Source organism: Python bivittatus, unplaced genomic scaffold (genome assembly GCF_059951505.1).
Source record: "Python bivittatus isolate LINGU-HERP-01145 unplaced genomic scaffold, Pbiv_v1 ctg000360_np1212, whole genome shotgun sequence".
In the NCBI taxonomy this organism is placed as follows: Eukaryota; Metazoa; Chordata; class Lepidosauria; order Squamata; family Pythonidae; genus Python; species Python bivittatus.
In genome coordinates this window covers 274,941-295,509 of record NW_028277069.1, presented here as the reverse complement: position 1 = coordinate 295,509, position 20,569 = coordinate 274,941, and the positions used below count along the sequence as shown (strand labels likewise).

The following is a 20,569-nucleotide window of genomic DNA, read 5'->3' as shown; positions in this document are numbered from 1 at the left end:
GCACTTCTCAGTAGCCTCTTCCAAAATACAATTGAATTACAATTCCTCAAGTCCAGTCGTCCAGGACTTCATACGCACTGTGGAGTGGAACCATTACTTGCACTTATCATAGAGAAAATATACAGAACAGGAATCTTCAACACCTAGCAAATAGGAGAAAATCAGAGTCCCCCTTATCTCTGAGATGGGATCACAACCACATTATGTCACAATAATCTACAGCGTAGCAGTTTGCACCCTACAGCAATTAAAGGTGTTTCCCTATCATTTCTGGAATTCTACCTCTCCCCGAAATGAAGACCGAACTTGACATCTAGAAACCTGGAAGAGGCTGCAGTTTTGAATTCATTCAGATTCTATTCCATCCAAAGGGTTTGTTTTTATATGTTGATAATGACTTGTGATTTTGACAGCAATCTAAATATTGGGGCTGCAGAACTAATGCATTCTCCAAATTCTCACTATTTACAGGTCACCAAGTTAAGGGGAAAAGCTATTGAATTTTCTATGCTAGCTTGGGTGGGAATCAAAAAAGAGAGGGTTTTTTTTTTCCTTTTATGAATTAAATACATAAAACAAACAGGAAAAACAAACAAGAGGTAAATGAAGCAAAATAAAACTGAAAAAGGAAAGAAATACATTCATGCCTTATATGAGCCAATAATAATATATTTATAAAGGTTTTACATAAATATTCTGTAGTCCATTGAGACTTGGGTCTATTTGCCAAATATAAGCTTTTTAGCTTCTCTAAAATGGAAAGTCCACTTTTCTTATGCATATCTGAATTACCATGCAGTTCCTTTCACGGTATTCATACAGATAGGCATGTGAATTTAATACCTGAGAATATTAAATCTTGTCTCACAGAAGAATGCATGTAAAAATTGGGTTGTCAATAGATGTTACAATTGTAAATACTGACATGGGCTGTCCTAGGTGGGAAATATTTGTTCTTTAAAGGAGAAAAACATTTTCAGCTACTAACTGTTGCAAAATGCATATGCTGGCTTTTCCCCAAATTTTCCATTTCTTAGTTTTTTTTCCCCGTTAATTACTTCTGAGATCTGGATTACCGACAGCATTAACTTGCCATAAGAAAAAAGAACAGAATACCATTTTGTACACATAACATACCACAGTCTTTGAGTCAGTCTAATAGTAGTAGGAACTCTTTGAAATGTATTACATTTGGATTTCAAGGTAGTCTACCAAGAGAAAAGTGTAATGTATGAATATTCTCAGGGCAGCTAAAAAGGGGAATTTCCACCAGGAGGACACATCCAAATTGTATGACTAGCCAATAGATGTGGAACGTGATATAATTCAAGATTGCAAAGACCAAATCCCTCCTCTTTAATAAACAACCACATCTTCCTGGAGACATATTTCATACTTTCTTACATTCATTACATTTTCCCAAAGTTATTGATATCTTTTCCACCCCATCATGACACTAAATGTTGATATCAGTGGAGTTAACGTATCCCAAAAATAAATCAAACTATTTCCTGAAAATGGGAGCCCAGACTTGGGTGGAAATCACCCAGGGAAAGGGGATTAATCTCCATTAGAACTGAGGTAAGGACTGAGACATTCTGACTATTAGCAAGTTGGTCTTGATATTAAACTGGAAGCTGTGATCATGGAACATAAGACCATTTTTCATTGATGCCCTTTATGATGATAGAAGCAGATTAGGTTGGGGTTAGAATAGATCTTTTTTTCTGGATCGCTTCCAAGGGAACTGAAAACAACTAATTTCTACTCAATTTTGTTTTCTTTTATTTCTGGTCTTCCCCTTGAAATAAACATGTTGCATTCTGCCTGTGTGTCCCCACCCAGCTGAGTTTTTGGATCATTCTCCATTTGCTTTTCCTGCTATAACATATTAAACTTAATTCTCAGTTTATTGCAATATATTTTCTTGAACCATATAGGATGGAAGAGGAACATCTTGATAGGCCTATTCATCCCAAGTCATGGAGAAGTCACACATGAGAATGGAAATCAGGACCACATTCAGCTTGATGTTTTGCAAGCGCGTGGAAGTTCAGCAGCTCTCCCATGGATACAAGATGACAGATGGAACAGATGTGTTCTTAAAAGCATGCCCCTTGTGTCATATCTACTCAAATCCATTGGCCTGCACTGACTACAGTTCCCTTCTAGGTGGATGTGGATCAGGTTCTGCAGACTAAACTGATTCATCTTTTGTGTTATTCATTTGACAATAAAACAAGGTCTGCAACTTTCAAATAGAATAATGTTTCCTTCCCACAAAGTGCTGGGAAGTAATACTAGTGACCCCTTCATTTGACTTTTGAAATACGCTTTGGGTAAATGCTTCCAGGTCTGTTATTTTGACGCTTGCATTAACAGGGTAACATATTCTGGTTGAGAAGTGGAAAATGACCAAAGTTCTAATAGTCAAAGAGTGGCTTTGATAGGATTTGAAGATCAGATCTGAACTTCTCTAGTTATTAAGCCACAATCAGAAAAGAAATTTAGACCTACTAAGTTCAAATTCTTTAAAAAAAAAAACAGCCAAAAAAAAATGGCCAGCAATGGGACACAAAATATTGAAGAAATAATTTTCTCCCCAGTAGAATTATTCCAATGATAGTAATTTGTTCCCTCGGTCAAAGGTGTAAACAGCTGAAGAAGACATTAGAGACATGACAAAAATAGAAAGAAATGTCTGTCCCGTGGAGACTTGGGAGTAGAAGAAAAGGGCAGACAAGTCCTGTCCATTCAGCTGCCCCAAACTAAGTTGTTTTGCTGTCACTCCACAGTACGATTCAAATCTTCTTGTATATTAGCACCAGATCCAAGCAGAAACAGTACTAACTGTTAGCATGAAATATTGCTCTTAACAGGAGTTTTGAGGCAGGTGAAGTAGACTAAGTTGAGAAGCTGGTCTTGGTGGAGCTTCTCTATTCAGAGAGCATTTGCTGCCCAGAATGTTCTTTCTTCTCATATTTCCGCTCTTCAGAGTGAAGTCTCTGCCGTGTCGTCCAGGTGATCCGGTCATGGTTCCAAATCAATGGTACCAGCAAGGGGACCTTGTCATTGGTGGGATGGTATCTATGGCTAATTACCAATTTAATGAAGTTTCATTTCAGCAGCATCCCTCTCAGGAGTATTTTGCACATCCAGAGTAAGGAATTCTTATCTTTCCACTTTGTGGCATCTCTTGGGAGAGGAATTGCAATGACTGGAGAGAAAGTTAGATTGTTTGCGCACATGATATCCACCCTGTTTAATGAAAGATACTGCATAGTGAAATATGGGATTTCCTAAAGTTATTGCTTGTTTTTAATGAAGCAAAATTCCATATAGGAAAATGTGAAACATTAGAGCAGGAAGCCTAGTTTACATCAGAAGCAGAATACTTGGGGGGAAATGTATATTGACATCTGCAAAATAGTAAACTTATTAGAAGTGTGAAAGTTGCTGTTTTGTCATAAGAGCCTGCTCTGATTTTCATCAAGTTGCTGAATATCTTCTCTAGGAGAACATCTTTCTCTTTCCTTCCCTTTCAGATGCCTCCCCATCCCCCACTTTCTTTTCTCACACTTTATAGTTTCATTTCATTTTGCCCCCTGACCCAGATAACTGAGCTCTTATATGGCTTTCCTTCAGGAAGAACAATCAATCTTCATTTCCTTCTTTATGGAAACAGTGGTTTGCTAGTGGTTTAGGTCTCATTTACTCAAGGCTGTATCATGTGGGCTTCTTTGGTTTTGTTTAATGCACTAAAAAACATTTGTGGTACACAAAACATGAGTAATAAGTGAGAAATAGGAATCATTTTTTCCCTCACCAAATGTAATGTATGATTAAAAAGCCGGCATTTCTGATTGGCATAACAATTTGAGATATGAACAAGAATCTCCTGGAACTTGCTCAGGGAATCTTACTTTCCAATGTTTGCTTAAAAGTCTAGATCAATACTTTGAGTGAAATGTGATCAGATGCTATCCAATTTCTCATTAGGAAAACTTTATGTGTGAGGGAAATTGGCTAAACATTCTGTGATTTCATCCACAGTGGAAATCACAATAACTACTTCAGTGTATTAGAGTTGTCAATAGTGGATCAACCATTCCCTAAATCCCCAAGCACCTCTCTGGGGTACCGTGAAAGTAATCTAGAAATATTTAATGAGACATAGAAATCTTCCTGTTTTTAGTGTGCTAACAAAATTCTACCAGCATGTGCTTTCCTTGGCCTTTGCTGTGAAGGAGATCAATGAGAATCTACAAATCTTGCCCAACGTTACTCTAGGGTTCCATATCCATGACAGCTACTACAATGCAATGATGACGTGTCGGACAACCCTTGACCTTGTCTTCAAATCACAGCAATTTTTCCCCAACTACAAATGTGACACCAAGAAAAACCTCATTTCTATCATTGGAGGACTTAGCCTTGAAACGTCCTCCTATATTGCAGACCTTATAAAGTTTTACAAGATTCCACAGGTAGGACCTTTGGGGATAGAATCATGAAAATTAGCCTCCTCCTTTTTCTATCCCAAAACTGTAGCTATCAAAAATTGATCATAAACAGAAAGATGGCCTCATAGTTAAAAAAAATACCAAGTTTGCACCAATATTTCTGTCTTGAATTGGGAACATATCAGGTTGAGCCCAAGAAGAACAATGAGACAGTCCATAATCAGTTCAGCTCCTTTATTAGCTTACACAGAAATGACAGAATCTTGCCAGACTAATTCTAATCCCCAAGGACAGCAACTATAACCTTGATGCTCATAGGGAGGGGCCGGTCTCCTTCTCTTGACTCTCCCAAAGTCCGGCTGGGGGCTGAGGAGGTGCTTTCCCTGAAACCTCTCTTCACCCTCCCAGCAACCTGGAAATTCCATTCCAGAATCCTTCCCACTCATGTCTTCCATCATAGACAGAGAAGGAGAGAGAGAGAGGGGGGGGCGAGAGGGAGAGAGGGAGGGAGGGAGGGACTGGTGCGCATCTATTTTTAAAATATGTGTGTATTTTATTTTAGGTCACTTATGGCTCTTTTGCCCATCAAGATGTTCATAGTGCTGAGATTCCCTTCTATTACTCCATGGTCCCAAATGAGTCCTCACAGTATATTGGGATTATCCGACTGCTTCAGCATTTTGGGTGGAGATGGGTTGGGCTCCTTACTATTGATAATCGGCATGGGGAACATTTTCTGCAGACCATGGAGCCCCTCCTTGCCCAGCATGGAATCTGCTCTGCTTCTACACAAAGAATTCCATATTTAACCAACTGGGATAAATTTTTTGAAATGTTGCAGAAAGGGGGAAATATTTTTAACCACATAACTAATGAGAAGATCAATACCTTTATCATTTGTGGAGAATCATTGACAATTGCATGGGTGATTAATACAATATTCGTGCTTGATCCTGGAGGTGAGAAGAGTTTCTTGAGAAAGGTGTGGATAATGACTGCCCAGATTGATTACCTAATAACAGGAATGCAAAGAGGATTGGGTCAGCAGTTCTTTGATGGTGCCATTTTATTTACAATTCCCTCAAAAGAAATCCCAGGGTTCAAGGAATTCCTGAAGTTGATAAAACCTCCTTGGATTCAAGAAGATGGATTTTTTCCACTCTTCTGGGAACAAGTGTTTGACTGTTCACTGCCGTCTCCTCGAATGACCCTGCTGGACAATGACACTTGTACTGGACAGGAGAAACTGGAAGACATTCCTGGGGCTCTTTTTGAGATGCAGTTGACCGGGCACAGCTATAACATCTATAATGCTGTCTATGTGTTGGCTCAAGCTTTACAGGCTCTCTCTTTACTTCGATCTAATGACAGACATTTGGGGAGGCATAAATTATCAGAAGATGAAGGTGCACAACCATGGCAGGTGATTTTTGTGTTAGAAGTACTTTGTAGTAGATAGTAGTAAAGTACAAAGTTAGGTTGTATGACTCAAACAGAGAAGAAGCTATTATTAAACCGAAGCTGAATATCTTCTCCATTGATAAAATGTATGGGCATGCCTTTATTTCCTTCACTGTAATATGTTTTCCATTTTACTCCCTGAGCATCTTCAGGATGCAAGGATGGTTTAAGTGAACTAAGATCCAGGTCTTGGTTTTCAAACCCTATGACTTTTTAGGCATTTCACCTATTTTTGAGAGAATAGAGGAATCCTACCTTGCCTATTCAGCTGTCTTCAGGTTGTTACCATGTCCACAGCAGCCTTCTATCTGTGAGAATTACATGAACAGGAAAATGGGTGCAAAGTAAGGAGCAAATGTGGAAATTGTTTCTCCAATTTTTCATATGCTACTTCCTGGGCAAAATGGGACTGGGACAAACAAATTGTTGAAGACTGGAATCCACTTTATCTTTCATGTGACTGTTACTCAAAGAGAAACATCTGGTTCTTCCTATTACCCTTCTCTGCAGAGTTTTTCAAAAGGGTCGAAAAATGGACTTTCCATCTTTTCAGACCGTCCCTCAAAAGTACAATACACCTAAGAGAAAATTGCTGCTACCTTTCTATTCTTCAACTTTTAATTTTTTTTTATTTCCAATAATACAGCTCCATCAATTTCTTAAAGGCATGAAATTCAATAATTCTCTTGGAGAAACTTTGACTTTTTATGATCAAAAGAATAAGGAAGGTGTGTTTGATATTACAAACATTGTCACTTTTCCCAACTCTTCCTTCCAAAGACTAAAAGTTGGAAAAGTAGATCCTGATGCTCTGAAAGGAAATGAATTAATCATTAATGAGGACATGATCGCTTGGCACAGATCATTTAACCAGGTATGCTCAGAAGGAGAGTTTTCATGACCATTCTTAGATGTGTTCATTAGGTTCGGAAATGTACTTTTCTCCTTCCTAGTGACCCATGAGAATTAACAAGATTTAAAAATGATATTCTTTCCACTAATTGTTGAAACCTAACGTAACTAATTTTCTGTACAATATTTACTATACTTCCATCCAATAGTGAAATGAAAACGTGAACAAATGAAACATGCATTTAAACAACTACATTTGCTTGGTATAGTGAAACTTCCTCAAAGCTGTGATTTAAAGGAAATTTGGTTGAACCAATCCTTCAAGTCAAATGAATGAATTGAATTAATGAAGCATCAAATGTTCAAATCCTCACTGAATCCAATTGAAAGAACCGGAAATGCAGATCATCTGTGCTCAGAAATTCAACCTGAAGTGCAGATCGAAAATGTACCTAATTGTGATTTGAAATACATTCTGAAATCCAATTTCTTTCTTGACCCTTTTGATAGGACTTTTGTTTTTATTTTAATAAGGCTGCACATTTCATTTTCCATGAAGCAACTGATTTTTCTGCAAAACAGTAAATGCTCATCTTCCAACATTTAATATTGATAACTAGGTCCTTCCCATTTCTCTGTGCAATGAGTATTGTCACCCTGGTTATCAGAAGAGGAAGAATGAAGGAAAAAAATTCTGCTGCTATGACTGTGTTCCATGCCCAGAGGGGAAAATCTCCAATAAGATTGGTAAGTTAACAAAATCCTCTGATTTTGTGTATATAGTGATGAAGTGGAAATTTCAGCCAGAATTCTATTTCAGACCAGTATACCATACTGGTATCTTTGGAGGTGCATTGTGCTGAACTCTTTCAGCTAATCTGTTTTTTCAGATTGTTTATTCATGAGATTTTATTTGGAACTGAGTGCTGCAATGAAGAAATCAAATTCATTAGTAAATTAGTTCATTAAAAATTATATGATTCTAAACATGGAATTAATTCTCTGTCTCATTAATCTGCATTGACATACGGATTTTTTTTTTCTTTTCTGTTTAGACACTGTTGCTTGCTTTCAGTGCCCTGAAGATCAATACGCAAACCATGACAAAGATGGATGCATCATCAAAAGAATCAGCTTCTTGTCTTATGAAGACCCTTTAGGACTCAGTTTAGCCACTGGGGCTACTTTATTTTTCTTCATGACAATATGGGTGCTTGGAACATTTATTAAGCACAAACACAGTCCCATCGTTAAAGCCAACAACCGAGACCTCACCTGCACTCTCCTCATCTCCCTTCTCTTCTGCTTCCTCTGTCCTTTGCTCTTTCTTGGACGACCTGGAAGAGTCACCTGTCTCCTCCGGCAATCTGCATTTGGTCTCATCTTCTCAGTCTCCATTTCCTGTGTGTTGGCCAAAACCATCCTTGTTTCTCTCGCCTTCATGGCCACCAAGCCAGGATCTCGGATGAGGACATGGGTGGGGAAAAGACTGGCCATTTCTATTGTCCTTTTCTGCTCTCTCCTCCAAGCAAGTATCTGCATGGTGTGGTTGTCAACCTCTCCCCCATTCCCAGAGTTAGACATGCACTCAAGCACTGAAGAAATGATTCTGCAATGCAATGAAGGGTCAGCCTTTATGTTTTATTGTGTCCTGAGCTATCTAGCCCTACTAGCCTTTGCCAGCTTCATTGTGGCTTTCCAGGCTCGTAAACTGCCTGACAGTTTCAATGAAGCCAAGTTTATCACCTTCAGCATGTTGGCTTTCTGCAGTGTGTGGATCTCCTTTGTTCCAACATACCTGAGCACCAAGGGAAAAGCCATGGTGGCTGTGGAGATCTTCTCCATCTTGTGCTCTAGTGCCGGACTCCTAGGATGTATCTTTTTCCCCAAGTGTTACATTATTGTGCTGAGGCCTGATTTAAACAACAAGCAACAACTGATAAGAAGACATGTTTAAATGCCATTTTTCTTTTTCTTTTATTAAGTTTTTAAGCTGGTAGGAGAAAGAGAGATCAAAATGAGAAATTCATTGTTAAGTTATTCTTGTGAAGGGAGTGTTTACCTTTCTAATTTATCTGTAGCTGTGAAATCTGAATTGATGGGCAATTCTATCAAATTTATGCTTTTTCCCAACAATATCGAAGGAAATCTCATGGAGATTAGTGTGGCAAAACAAGTTACTTTTATGCGAACTAGAGAGACCCATTCGAAAGTGAACCAAGGATAATTTTCTAACTATTCCCATAAATGCTCATGAACTGCCAAATGTAAATATTAGCACAAAGATGAAGTTTAGAATGTCAAGCTGAACCCCTGTTCTCCATAAGAAGGCTTGTTTTTTAAAAGTGAAAACCTAGGAGATTTGACATTCTCTATATTGTCCAAGAGATAATGTAATGTAAGATCAATAAAAACATTTGTTTTATAACCAAGGAAGATGGATAGGTAGATATTTTTCCCTTTCTTGCTCTCAGTTTGTTTTGTTTTGTTTACTGATTTTTTTTTTTTTAAATTCCCACTCAGTTGTTACCGATTCTGTGGCGACTGCCTGGAAAAGTCCCTGCAGTTTTCAAGGCAAGGTGTTTTGGAAGTGGTTTGCCATTGCCTCCCTCCTAGAGTGGAGCTCACCTGGGAAGCACAGGAGGTGGGGTTTCTGTTGTTTCGCGCCTTTTTCTGGCGTACGCAGCTTCCCCGTTACCAGCAACTGGTCCTGTCTCCCGTGCAAGGCGCTGCCAGCATTTTTCCTAACACTGGGGTGAGAGTACCCATTTATCTATTCATGGAATTTTTCGAGCTACTGGGTTGGCAGAAGCTGGGGAGGAGACAGGAGAACACTCTGCCACGCAGAGCTGGGCTCGAACCACTGAAGTGTCGACCACTTCTGGCCAGCAGCTTTCAGCATCATTAAGCCGCTGCGCCACCGTGTCCCCTGTTTATTGATTATGTCACACATATTAGTTATTATATGCAAACACATATTTCAATAGTAAAACAAAATATTTATTATTGTGAATAATTATAGAAAGGATGTTACCACATCTAACTAAGCAATTTGAGATGTGAGTCAATATGAGATATGAAATTAAGACAAATATATGGATCTATTAAGAAATCAGGCCTTTCCTCATGAGTGAGTTCCCTTTATTTCCTCCCCTTCCTGTCCATAGGACTCCATCTCCTCCATCGCTCCCTTTTCTTTGCACTTCTCAGTAGCCTCTTCCAAAATACAATTGAATTACAATTCCTCAAGTCCAGTCGTCCAGGACTTCATACGCACTGTGGAGTGGAACCATTACTTGCACTTATCATAGAGAAAATATACAGAACAGGAATCTTCAACACCTAGCAAATAGGAGAAAATCAGAGTCCCCCTTATCTCTGAGATGGGATCACAACCACATTATGTCACAATAATCTACAGCGTAGCAGTTTGCACCCTACAGCAATTAAAGGTGTTTCCCTATCATTTCTGGAATTCTACCTCTCCCCGAAATGAAGACCGAACTTGACATCTAGAAACCTGGAAGAGGCTGCAGTTTTGAATTCATTCAGATTCTATTCCATCCAAAGGGTTTGTTTTTATATGTTGATAATGACTTGTGATTTTGACAGCAATCTAAATATTGGGGCTGTAAAACTAATACACTCTCCAGATTCACACTATTTTAGGTAACCAAATTAAGGGGGAAAGCTATTGAATTTTCTCTGCTAGCTTGGGTGGGGATCATAGAAGAGATGTTTTTTTCCCATTTTTTGAATCAAATACATAAAACAAGTGGGAAAAACAAACAATAAGAGATAAATGAAGCAAAATAAAACTGAAAAAAGAAAGAAATACATTCATGCCTTAGATGAACCAACAATAATATATTTGTAACGGCTTTACATAAATATGCTGCAGTCCATTGAGAATTGTGTCCATTTGCCAAATATAAGCTTTTTAGCTCCTCAAAAATGGAAAATACAATTTTCTTATGCTTATCAGAATTATCATGCAGTTCCTTTCATGGTATTCATTCAGATAGGCATGTGAATTTAATATTTGAGAATATGAAAACTTGTTTCACAGGAGAACGCATGTAAAAATTGGGCTGTCGATAGATGTTACAATCGGAAATACTGTCATAGGCCGCCCGAGGCAGATATTATTTATTCTTCAAAGGAGAAAACCATTTTCAGCTACTAACTGTTGCAAAGTGTAGATGCTGGCTTTTCCACAAATTTTCCTTTTATTAGGTTCCTCCCCCCCTCCCCCCCATATAATTACTTCTGTGATCTGGAATACTGAAAGCATTAACTTGCCATATGAAAAAAGAACAAATACAATTTTGTACACATAACATACCACAGTGTTTGAGTCAATGTAATAGTATTAGGAACTCTTTGAAATGTATTACATTTGGTTTTCAAGGAAGTCTAACAAGAGAAAAGTGTAATGTATGAATATTCTCAGGGCAGCTAAAAAGGGGAATTTCCACCAGGAGGACACATCCAGATTTTATGACTAGCCAATAGACGTGGAACTTGATATAATTCAAGATTTCCAAGACCAAATCCCACCTCTTTAATAGACAACCACATCTTCCTAAAGACATATTTCATACCTTCTTACATTCATTACATTTTCCCAAAGTTATTGATATCTTTTCCACCCCATCATGACACTAAATGTTGATATCAGTGGAGTTAATGTATCCCAAAAATAAACCAAACTATTTCCTTGAAATGGGAGCCCAGACTTGGGTGGAAATCACCCAGGGAAAGGGGATTAATCTCCATTAGAACTGAGGTAAGGACTGAGACATTCTGACTATTAGCAAGTTGGTCTTGATATTAAACTAGAAGCTGTGATCATGGAACATAAGACCATTTTTCATTGATGCCCTTTATGATGATAGAAGCAGATTAGGTTGGGGTTAGAATAGTTCTTTTCTCTGGATCACTTCCAAGGGAACTGAAAACAACTAATTTCTACTCAGTTTTGTTTTCTTTTATTTTGGTATTCCCCTTGAAATAAACATGTTGCATTCTGCCTGTGTGTCCCCATCCAGCTGAGTTTTTGGATCATTTTCCATTTGCTTTTCCTGCTATAACATATTAAACTTAATTCTCAGTTTATTGCAATATATTTTCCTGAGCCGTATGGGATGGAAGAGGAACATCTTGATAGGCCTATTCATCCCGAGTCATGGAGAAGTCACACATGAGAATGGAAATCAGGACCACATTCAGCTTGATGTTTTGCAAGCGCGTGGAAGTTCAGCAGCTCTCCCACGGACACAAGATGACAGATGGAACGGATGTGTTCTTAAAAGCATGCCCCTTGTGTCACATCTACTTAAATCCATTGGCCTGCACTGACTACAGTTCCCTTCTAGGTGGATGTGGATCAGGTTCTGCAGACTAAACTGATTCATTTTTTGTGTTATTCTTTTGACAATAAAATAAGGCCTACAACATCCAAATAGAATAATGTTTTCTTCCAACAAAATGCTGGGAAGTAATACTTGTGACTCATTCATTATGCTACTGAAATAACCTTTGTGTAAGTGCTTCCAGTGAAGCACTTCACATTGTGAAACTTGCATTAACGGGGTAAATATTCTGGTTGAAAAATGGAAAATGACACAATTCTATTAGTCAAATAGTAGCTTTGAGATGAATTGAAGATCAGATCTGAACTTTTCCAGTTATTATGCCATAGACAGAAAAGAAATTAGACATACTAAATTCAACTTCCATTTTTTTTTTTAATCAGTTATGGCCAACATTGGGAGAGAAAATACTGAAGGAATAATTATCTCCCCACCAGAATTATTCCAACAATAATAATATGTTCCCTTGGTCAAAGCTGTAAACAAGTTAAGAAGACATTAGGGATATGAAAAAAATATTTTTTTCTTTCTTTTTTTCTTTAAATGTCTGTCCCATGGAGACTTGGGTGTAGAAGAAAAGGACAGGCAAGTCCTGTCATTTTAACTGTCCCAAACTAAGTTGTATTGCTTTCTTCCAAAAGTTGTACTGTTTGGAACTCTACAGTACAATTCAGATCTTTTTGTGTATTAGCACTATATGCAAGCAGAATCAGTGTTAAATGTTACACTGAAGCTTCACCCTTAAAAGGAGTTTTGAGGCAGGTGAATATATACTAATGGTATAATGGTATCTTGGTGGAGCTTCTCTATTTAGAGAGCATTTGCTGCCCAGAATGTTCTTTCTTCTCTTATTTCCACTCTTCAGAGTGAAGTCTCTGTCATGTTGTCCAGGTGATCCAATAATGGTTCCAAATCAATGGTACCAGCAAGGGGACCTCATCATTGGTGGGATGGTATCTATGGTTAATTACCATTTTAATGAAGTTTCATTTCAGCAGCATCCCTCTCAGGAGTACTTTGCACATCCAGAGTAAGGAATTCTTATCCTTCACCTTTGTGGCATCTCTAGTTAGCAGAATTGCAATGATTGGAGAGAAAATTAGATTGTTTTCTTTCATAATGAGAACACTTTCTAATGAAAGGTACTGCATAATAGAATATGGAATTTTATAAAGTTATTGCTTGCTTTTATGAAACAAAATTCTGTACTGGAAAATGTAAAACATTAGATCAGGAAGCCTAGCTTGTGTAAGAAGCAGAATACTTGGGGAAAAATGTATATTGACATCTGCAATCTGCATAACACTAAACCTACCAGAAGTGTGAAAGTTGCTCTTTTGTCATAAGAGCCTGCTGTGATTGTCATCAAGTTGCTGAATCTCTTCTCTTGCAGAACATCTTTCTCTTTCCTTCCCTTTCAGATGCCTCCTCGTCCCCCACTTTTTTTTCTCATCCACTATAGTTTCCTTTCATTTTGCACCCATTAACCCAGATTGCTGAATCCTAGACTGGCTTTCCTTGAGGAAGAACAATAAGCCTTCATTGCCTTCTTTATGGGATCAATGGTTTGCTAGTGCTTTAGGTCTCATTTACTCAAGGCTATAGCATAAGTTGGCTTTTTTAGTTTTGTTTGATGCACTGAGAACATCAGCAGTACTCAAAACAAGTGAGAGATAACAAGCTTTTTTCTCCCTCTCCAAATATAATGTACAATTAGAAGTCCAGCTTTTCTGATTGTCATAAACATTTGAAAAATGAACAAGAATCTACTGGAACTTGCCAAGGAAATGATACATTCTCATGTTTCCTTAAAAGTCTACATCAGAACTTTGAGTGAAATGTGATCAGATGCTACCCTATTTCTCATTAGGAGAACTTTATGTGTGAGTGAAATCGGCTACAACAATTTGTGATTTCTGCAACAATGGAAATCACCAGAACTACTTCACTGTATTAGAGTTGTCAGTAGAGGTGGATCAGCCGTTCCCTAATTCCCCAAGCACCTCTGTGAGGTTCCAGGAAAGTAATCTAGAAATAGTTAATGAGACATATACATTATCCTGTTTTTAGAGTGCTAACCAAATTCTACCAGTATGTCCTTTGCTTGGTCTTTGCTGTGACCAAAATTCTCTTTAAAATATATTTTTTTAAAGTTTGAAGGGAGGAAGAAGTGGAATAAGTTTAGGATTTACCTACAGAGAAACTTCAGTATCTTGCCATTCAACATTACCTTAAAAACCTAAAAGTTGTTATTAGTATATCTTATTGTGAGTAATTTTCTGTGAATGAAATGTGTAATAAAGTGCTCCTTCATAAATACTATATGAACTGAAAGCAAAAGTGTTCAATAGATTAGAAACATTCATACATGTACAATTTTAATCCCAGGCAGAAATCTTTATTTTTCTCAATACTATTCCACATATGGTAGAATTGTTTTCTGAAAGACTTTCTTTATTATGCAGTCTGATCACAAAATTCTACCAGCATGTCCTTTCTTTGGCCTTTGCTGTGAAGGAGATCAATGAGAATCCACAAATCTTGCCCAATGTCACTCTTGGGTTCCATATCCATGATAGCTACTTCAATGCAATGATGACTTATCGGACCACCCTGGACCTGCTCTTCAGATCACAGAGATTTGTCCCCAACTACAAATGTCACACCAGGAAAAAGCTAATTTCTATCATTGGAGGACTTAGCTCTGAAACTTCCTCCTATATTGCAGACCTCATAAAATTTTACAAGATTCCACAGGTAGGATCTTTGGGGATAGAGGCATGAAAACTACCCTCTTCTTTTTCCTCTTCCAAAACTGTAGCTATCAAAAATTGATCATACTCTGAAAGATGGCCACATAGCTCAACAATCTGACCAAATTTGTCAGCAAATATTACTGTCTCAAATAGGAAAAAAGCAAATAGTAACTGATGCTGATATATTTCTCTAATATGTGTTTATTTTCTTTTAGCTCACATATGGCTCATTTGCCCATCAAGATATTGATAGTGCTAAGGTTTCTTCCTATTACTCCATGGTCCCAAATGAATTGTCACAGTACATTGGGATTATCCAACTGCTTCAACATTTTGGGTGGAGGTGGGTTGGGCTCTTTGCTAATGATAATCGGCATGGAGAACATTTTCTGCAGACCATGGAACCCCTTCTTTCCCAGCATGGAATCTGCTCTGCTTGTACAGAAAGAATTCCATATTTAACCCACTGGGATAAATTATTGGACATGTTGCAGAAAGGGAAAATTATTTATAACCATGTAACTGATGAGAAGATTAAGACCTTTATCATCTGTGGAGAATCTCTGACAATTACATGGGTGACTACTATTATATTCATGCTTGATCCTGGAGTTGAGCAGAGTTCCTTGGGAAAGGTGTGGATCATGACTGCTGAGATTGATTATTTAATAACAGGAATGCAAAGAAGTTGGGATCGGCAGTTCTTTGATGGAGCCATTTGTTTTACAATTCCCTCAAAAGAAATCCCAGGGTTCAAGGAATTCCTGAAGTTGATAAAACCTCCTTGGATTCAAGAAGATGGATTTTTTCCCCTTTTCTGGGAACAAGTGTTTGATTGTTCATTGCCATCTCCCCCCATGACCCTGCTGGACAATGACACTTGTACTGGAGAGGAGAAGCTGAAGGACATTCCTGGGGCTCTTTTTGAGATGCAGTTGACCGGGCACAGCTATAGTATCTATAATGCTGCCTATGTGTTGGCTCAAGCTTTACATGTTCTCTCCTCAGTTCGATCTGATCACAGACATTTGGTGAAGCATAAATTATCAAAAGATGAAGGTGCACAACCATGGCAGGTAATTTGTGTGCTACAAGAACTTTGTAGTAGATAATGGTAAAGTACAAAGTTAGGATGTATGATTCCAACAGGGAAGAAGCAACTATTAAAATGGAGTTGAATATCTTGTCCATTGATAAAATTTAGGGTATACCTTTATTTCCTTCATTGAAATATTTTTTCCATTTTATGCCCTGAGCATCTTCAGGATACAAGGATGGCTTAAGTGAACTAAGATCTAGGTCCTGGTTTTCAAACTCTGTGGCTTTTTAGGCATTTCACTTATTATTTAGGCAAATAGAGGAGTCCTACTTAGCCTAGCCAGCTATCCTTCAGTCCTTACCATATCCATAGCAGCATTCTATCTGTGAGAATTACATGAAATGAAAAATGGGTGGGAAGTTAGGAGCAAATCTGGAATTTTTTTCTCCAGTGTTTCACATGCCACTTTCTAGGCAATGTGGGACTGGAAACATGAAGATGTGGAAGAGTAGAATCCACTTTATCTTTCATTTGACTATTACTCAAAGAGAAATATCTGATCCTTCTTCTTACCTACCTACCTTGCACCTACCCACCCATGCAGAGGGTCTCAAGAGGGTTGAAAAATGGATTTTCCATTTTTTCAGACTTTGTCCCTCAAAAGTGCAGTACAGCTAAGACAAAATTATTGATACCTTTCTATTCTTAATTTTTCTTGTTCTTTTTTTTATTATTTCCAATTATATAGCTCCATCAATTCCTTAAAGGCATGAAATTAAATAATTCTCTTGGAGAAACATTGACTTTTTATGATCAAACAAAGATGGAAGGTGGATTTGATATTACGAACATTGTCACTTTTCCCAATTCTTCCTTCCAGAGACTAAAAGTTGGGAAAGTAGATCCTGATGCTCTGAAAGGAAATGAATTAGTCATTAATGAGGACATGATAGCTTGGCACAGATCATTTAATCAGGTATGGTTTCAAGGAAAGCTTATATGACTATTCTCAGATGGGTTCATTAGGTTGGGAAATTTACTTTTCTCCTTCCAGGCAACCCATGAAAATTAATCAGATTAAGAAATGACATTCTGGGAAAGAATGATGGACTGAAGATTGCTCTGCAAGAAGCGGAGTCAATGATTGCAGTTAAGAACAAGAAGCTGAAAGGTAGATTGGCTCCTTTGACCCTCTCTGGAGAAAGACAGGACATGAGATCACCCAGGTTCTGCTCCATACTGTTGCTCATTATTAGCAGACTGCAAGGCAGCAGTCTCCAGGAGGTGGGAGAACTGGGAGATGAGGGAATTTGCCATATTTGCTCCAGCCGCACTCAGAGCCTTTCAAAGGATACTAAGTGCACACTTCCTTTGCTAATCACCTTCAGAAATTGCCTATTAACTGCTTTAAAGAAATTAGACACCTTTAAAATGACAAGGCTGGAAACACTGGGTGAGTGCCTTCAACCCTTAATATAAGAAAGTGAAACTGCATCTTTATAAGTTTTAAGAATTTAAAATACACAGCAAAAAGCAAGAAAAGGTTGGGGCTATAGAAAGGTTTAAACGGATGAAGGACTCAGAAAACATTGGAATATTTGATTTGGAATATTAAGACTTTGAAATTAATTTTAAATAATAAATGTATTTTCATGGGAAAAATTATTTTTGACATTGGAGACATAAAAAGATAAGCAACGTGTAATGGCATTCAGAGATATTGTTGAGGAATGGCAACAGGACTTTGAATGTTTTTATGAATGTTTTTATGTTTTTATTTTTTGAGTGTTTTTATGAACATCCTGTTCCCAGAAGAAGCTGTTACACCAGAAGAAGCTATTACAAAAGAATTAATTATGGAGAACAGCATGAACAGAGGAGACTCTAAAAATTAAGAAGAAAATAAAAATGCATATTCAAGAGAGTAGTTGGAATAATTTTTTCCTGCTGGACTCACAAAAAAGGCTTGTTAAAGTTTTGAAGAAATTCGAGACACAGGATAGTCATCATCTGAATGGATTAAACATCAAGTTTGTTTTATGTAAAAGGAAGGAATATAGTTGGCTTATTTGATCAGGGTTAAAATGGGATATGTTGTTACTTTGTGGGGTTCTTTCTGGACTTGTTGACATCTGGACTGGAAAACACATTGTGTATTGGATTTGCTTACATTTAAGAGCTGAGAAACGGAATGATGAGTTTTGTATTTGTTAACTAATGTGATTATTTTAGGGTTCTGTTTGGACTTTTCTGCTGTCACCGGAATTGAAAAGACATTGTTTATTGGATTTGCCTGTAGTTAAGAGCTCAGTTATGGAATGAAAAGATTTATAACTGTTAATTGTTAACTAAGAGGAGGTGAAGAAATAGTGAAATTGTTTATACTGGTCGTGATGAGGGTAGGAAATCACTTTCTTTTTCTTTTATTCTTTTTTCTTTTCTCTTTCTCTTTTAGCTTTCTTTCTTTTTGCTTCCTTCCACTTTTATCCTCTCTATTTTTCTTCTTTTTAGTTTGTATTATCTTTTATTATTATAGATAAAACTTTTAATAAAATATTTTTTAAAAAAATGATTAACTAGATTAAGAAATGACATTATTTCCACTTTAATTGTTAAAAGCTAACATAACTAATATTGTGCATAATATTAATTATACTTCCTTCAAATACTGAAATGAAAATGTGAAAGAAAAACACATGCGTTTAAGCAACTATATTACCTTATTTGAGTTAAGCTTCATCAAAGCTGTGATGTAAAGCAAATTTGATTGTCTCAATCCTTCTGGTCAATTGTATGAATTGAATTAATGAAATATTACATGTTCAAATCTTCATATGAGTATAATTGAAAAAACTGGAAATCCAGATCAGCTATGCCCAAAAATTCAAATTACAGTGCAAATCAAAATTGTACCTAATTGTGTTTTGAAATACATTCTCAAACCCAACTTATTTCATGACCATTTTGTATAGCCTTTTCATAGGACTTTTCTTTTTATTGTAACAGTGGTGCACATTTCATTGTCATTGCAACAAGTGATTTTTTTTCAAAACAATAAATACTCATCTCCCAACATTTCTAGGTCATTCCCATTTCTCTGTGCAATGAATATTGTCACCCTGGTTATCAGAAGAGGAAGAATGAAGGGGAAAAATTCTGTTGCTATGACTGTGTTCCATGCCCAGAAGGGAAAATCTCCAGTAAGATGGGTAAGTTAACAAACTCCTCTGATTTTGTTGATATTGTGATGAACTTGAAATTTCAACCAAACTTCCATTTCAAACAAATCCATCATACTGGTGTCTTTGTGGGCATGTTCTACTGAACACTTTCAGCTAATCATTTTTTTCAGGTTGGGTATTCATGAGATTTTATTTAGAGACTGGGCAATGAAGAACTCAAATTCATTCGTTCATTAAAAATTGTATGTTTCTAAGCATGGAACTAATTCTCTTTCTCATGAATCTGCATTGACATAAGGGTTTTGTTTTCTTTTTAGACACTGTTGCTTGCTTTCAATGTCCTGATGATCAATATGCAAACCATGACAAAGATGGATGCATTATGAAAAAGATTAGCTTCTTCTCTTATAAAGAGCCTTTAGGACTCAGTTTAGCCACTGTTGCTACTTTATTTTTCCTCACAACAACATGGGTGCTTGGAACATTTATTAAGCACAAAAACAGTCCCATCGTCAAAGCAAACAACCGGGACCTCACCTACACTCTCCTCATCTCCCTTCTCTTCTGCTTCCTCTGCCCTTTTCTCTTTCTTGGACAACCTGGGAGAGTCACCTGTCTCCTCAGACAGTCTGCCTTTGGTCTCATCTTCTCAGTCTCCATTTCTTGTGTGTTGGCCAAAACCATCCTTGTTTCTCTCGCCTTCATGGCCACCAAGCCAGGATCTCGGATGAGGACATGGGTGGGGAAAAGACTGGCCATTTCTATTGTCCTTTTCTGCTCTCTCCTCCAAGCAAGTATCTGCATGGTGTGGTTGTCAACCTCTCCCCCATTCCCAGAGTTAGACATGCACTCAATCACTGAAGAAATGATTCTGCAATGCAATGAAGGGTCAGTCTTTATGTTTTATTGTGTCCTGAGCTATATGGCGCTCCTTGCCTTTGCCAGCTTCATTGTGGCTTTCCAGGCTCGTAAACTGCCTGACAGTTTCAATGAGGCCAAGTTTATCACCTTCAGCATGTTGGCTTTCTGCAGTGTGTGGATCTCCTTTGTTCCAACATACCTGAGCACCAAGGGAAAAGCCATGGTGGCTGTGGAGATCTTCTCCATCTTGTGCTCTAGTGCCGGACTCCTAGGATGTATCTTTTTCCCCAAGTGTTACATTATTGTGCTGAGGCCTGATTTAAACAACAAGGAACACCTGATAAGAAGACATGTTTAAATACCTTTTTCTTTTTTTATTTACAGTATGCCTTTTTGTTAAGAAGCAATATTAGAAAGTATTTTTAAGTGATTCTTGTGAAGGGGGTGGGTGTTTACCATTCTGATTTACTTATAGCTCTGAAAATGGATTTATATTTCAAAGACATATTTTCATGCAAAATTCTATGAAACTGAAGCTTTTTCCCAACAACATCTAAGGAAATCTCATAGAGATCAGTGT

General features: G+C 37.5%; 2 protein-coding genes across 2 annotated transcripts; both read left to right on the top strand.

Moving 5' to 3' along the window:
* Positions 1 to 4,325: 4,325 nt before the first annotated feature.
* On the top strand, positions 4,326 to 8,733 carry LOC148215372 (vomeronasal type-2 receptor 26-like). Its single transcript, XM_088143636.1, has 4 exons — positions 4,326 to 4,487; positions 5,026 to 5,886; positions 6,571 to 6,798; positions 7,852 to 8,733. Exons 1-4 carry the CDS (start codon positions 4,326 to 4,328, stop codon positions 8,731 to 8,733), a joined length of 2,133 nt encoding a protein of 710 aa, XP_087999762.1.
* A 5,890-nt stretch (positions 8,734 to 14,623) lies between these two features.
* Positions 14,624 to 20,347, top strand: LOC148215371 (vomeronasal type-2 receptor 26-like). The gene is made up of 5 exons (XM_088143635.1): positions 14,624 to 14,908; positions 15,123 to 15,983; positions 16,695 to 16,922; positions 19,029 to 19,155; positions 19,446 to 20,347. Exons 1-5 carry the CDS (start codon positions 14,744 to 14,746, stop codon positions 20,345 to 20,347), a joined length of 2,283 nt encoding a protein of 760 aa, XP_087999761.1. The 5' UTR covers positions 14,624 to 14,743.
* Positions 20,348 to 20,569: the final 222 nt, after the last annotated feature.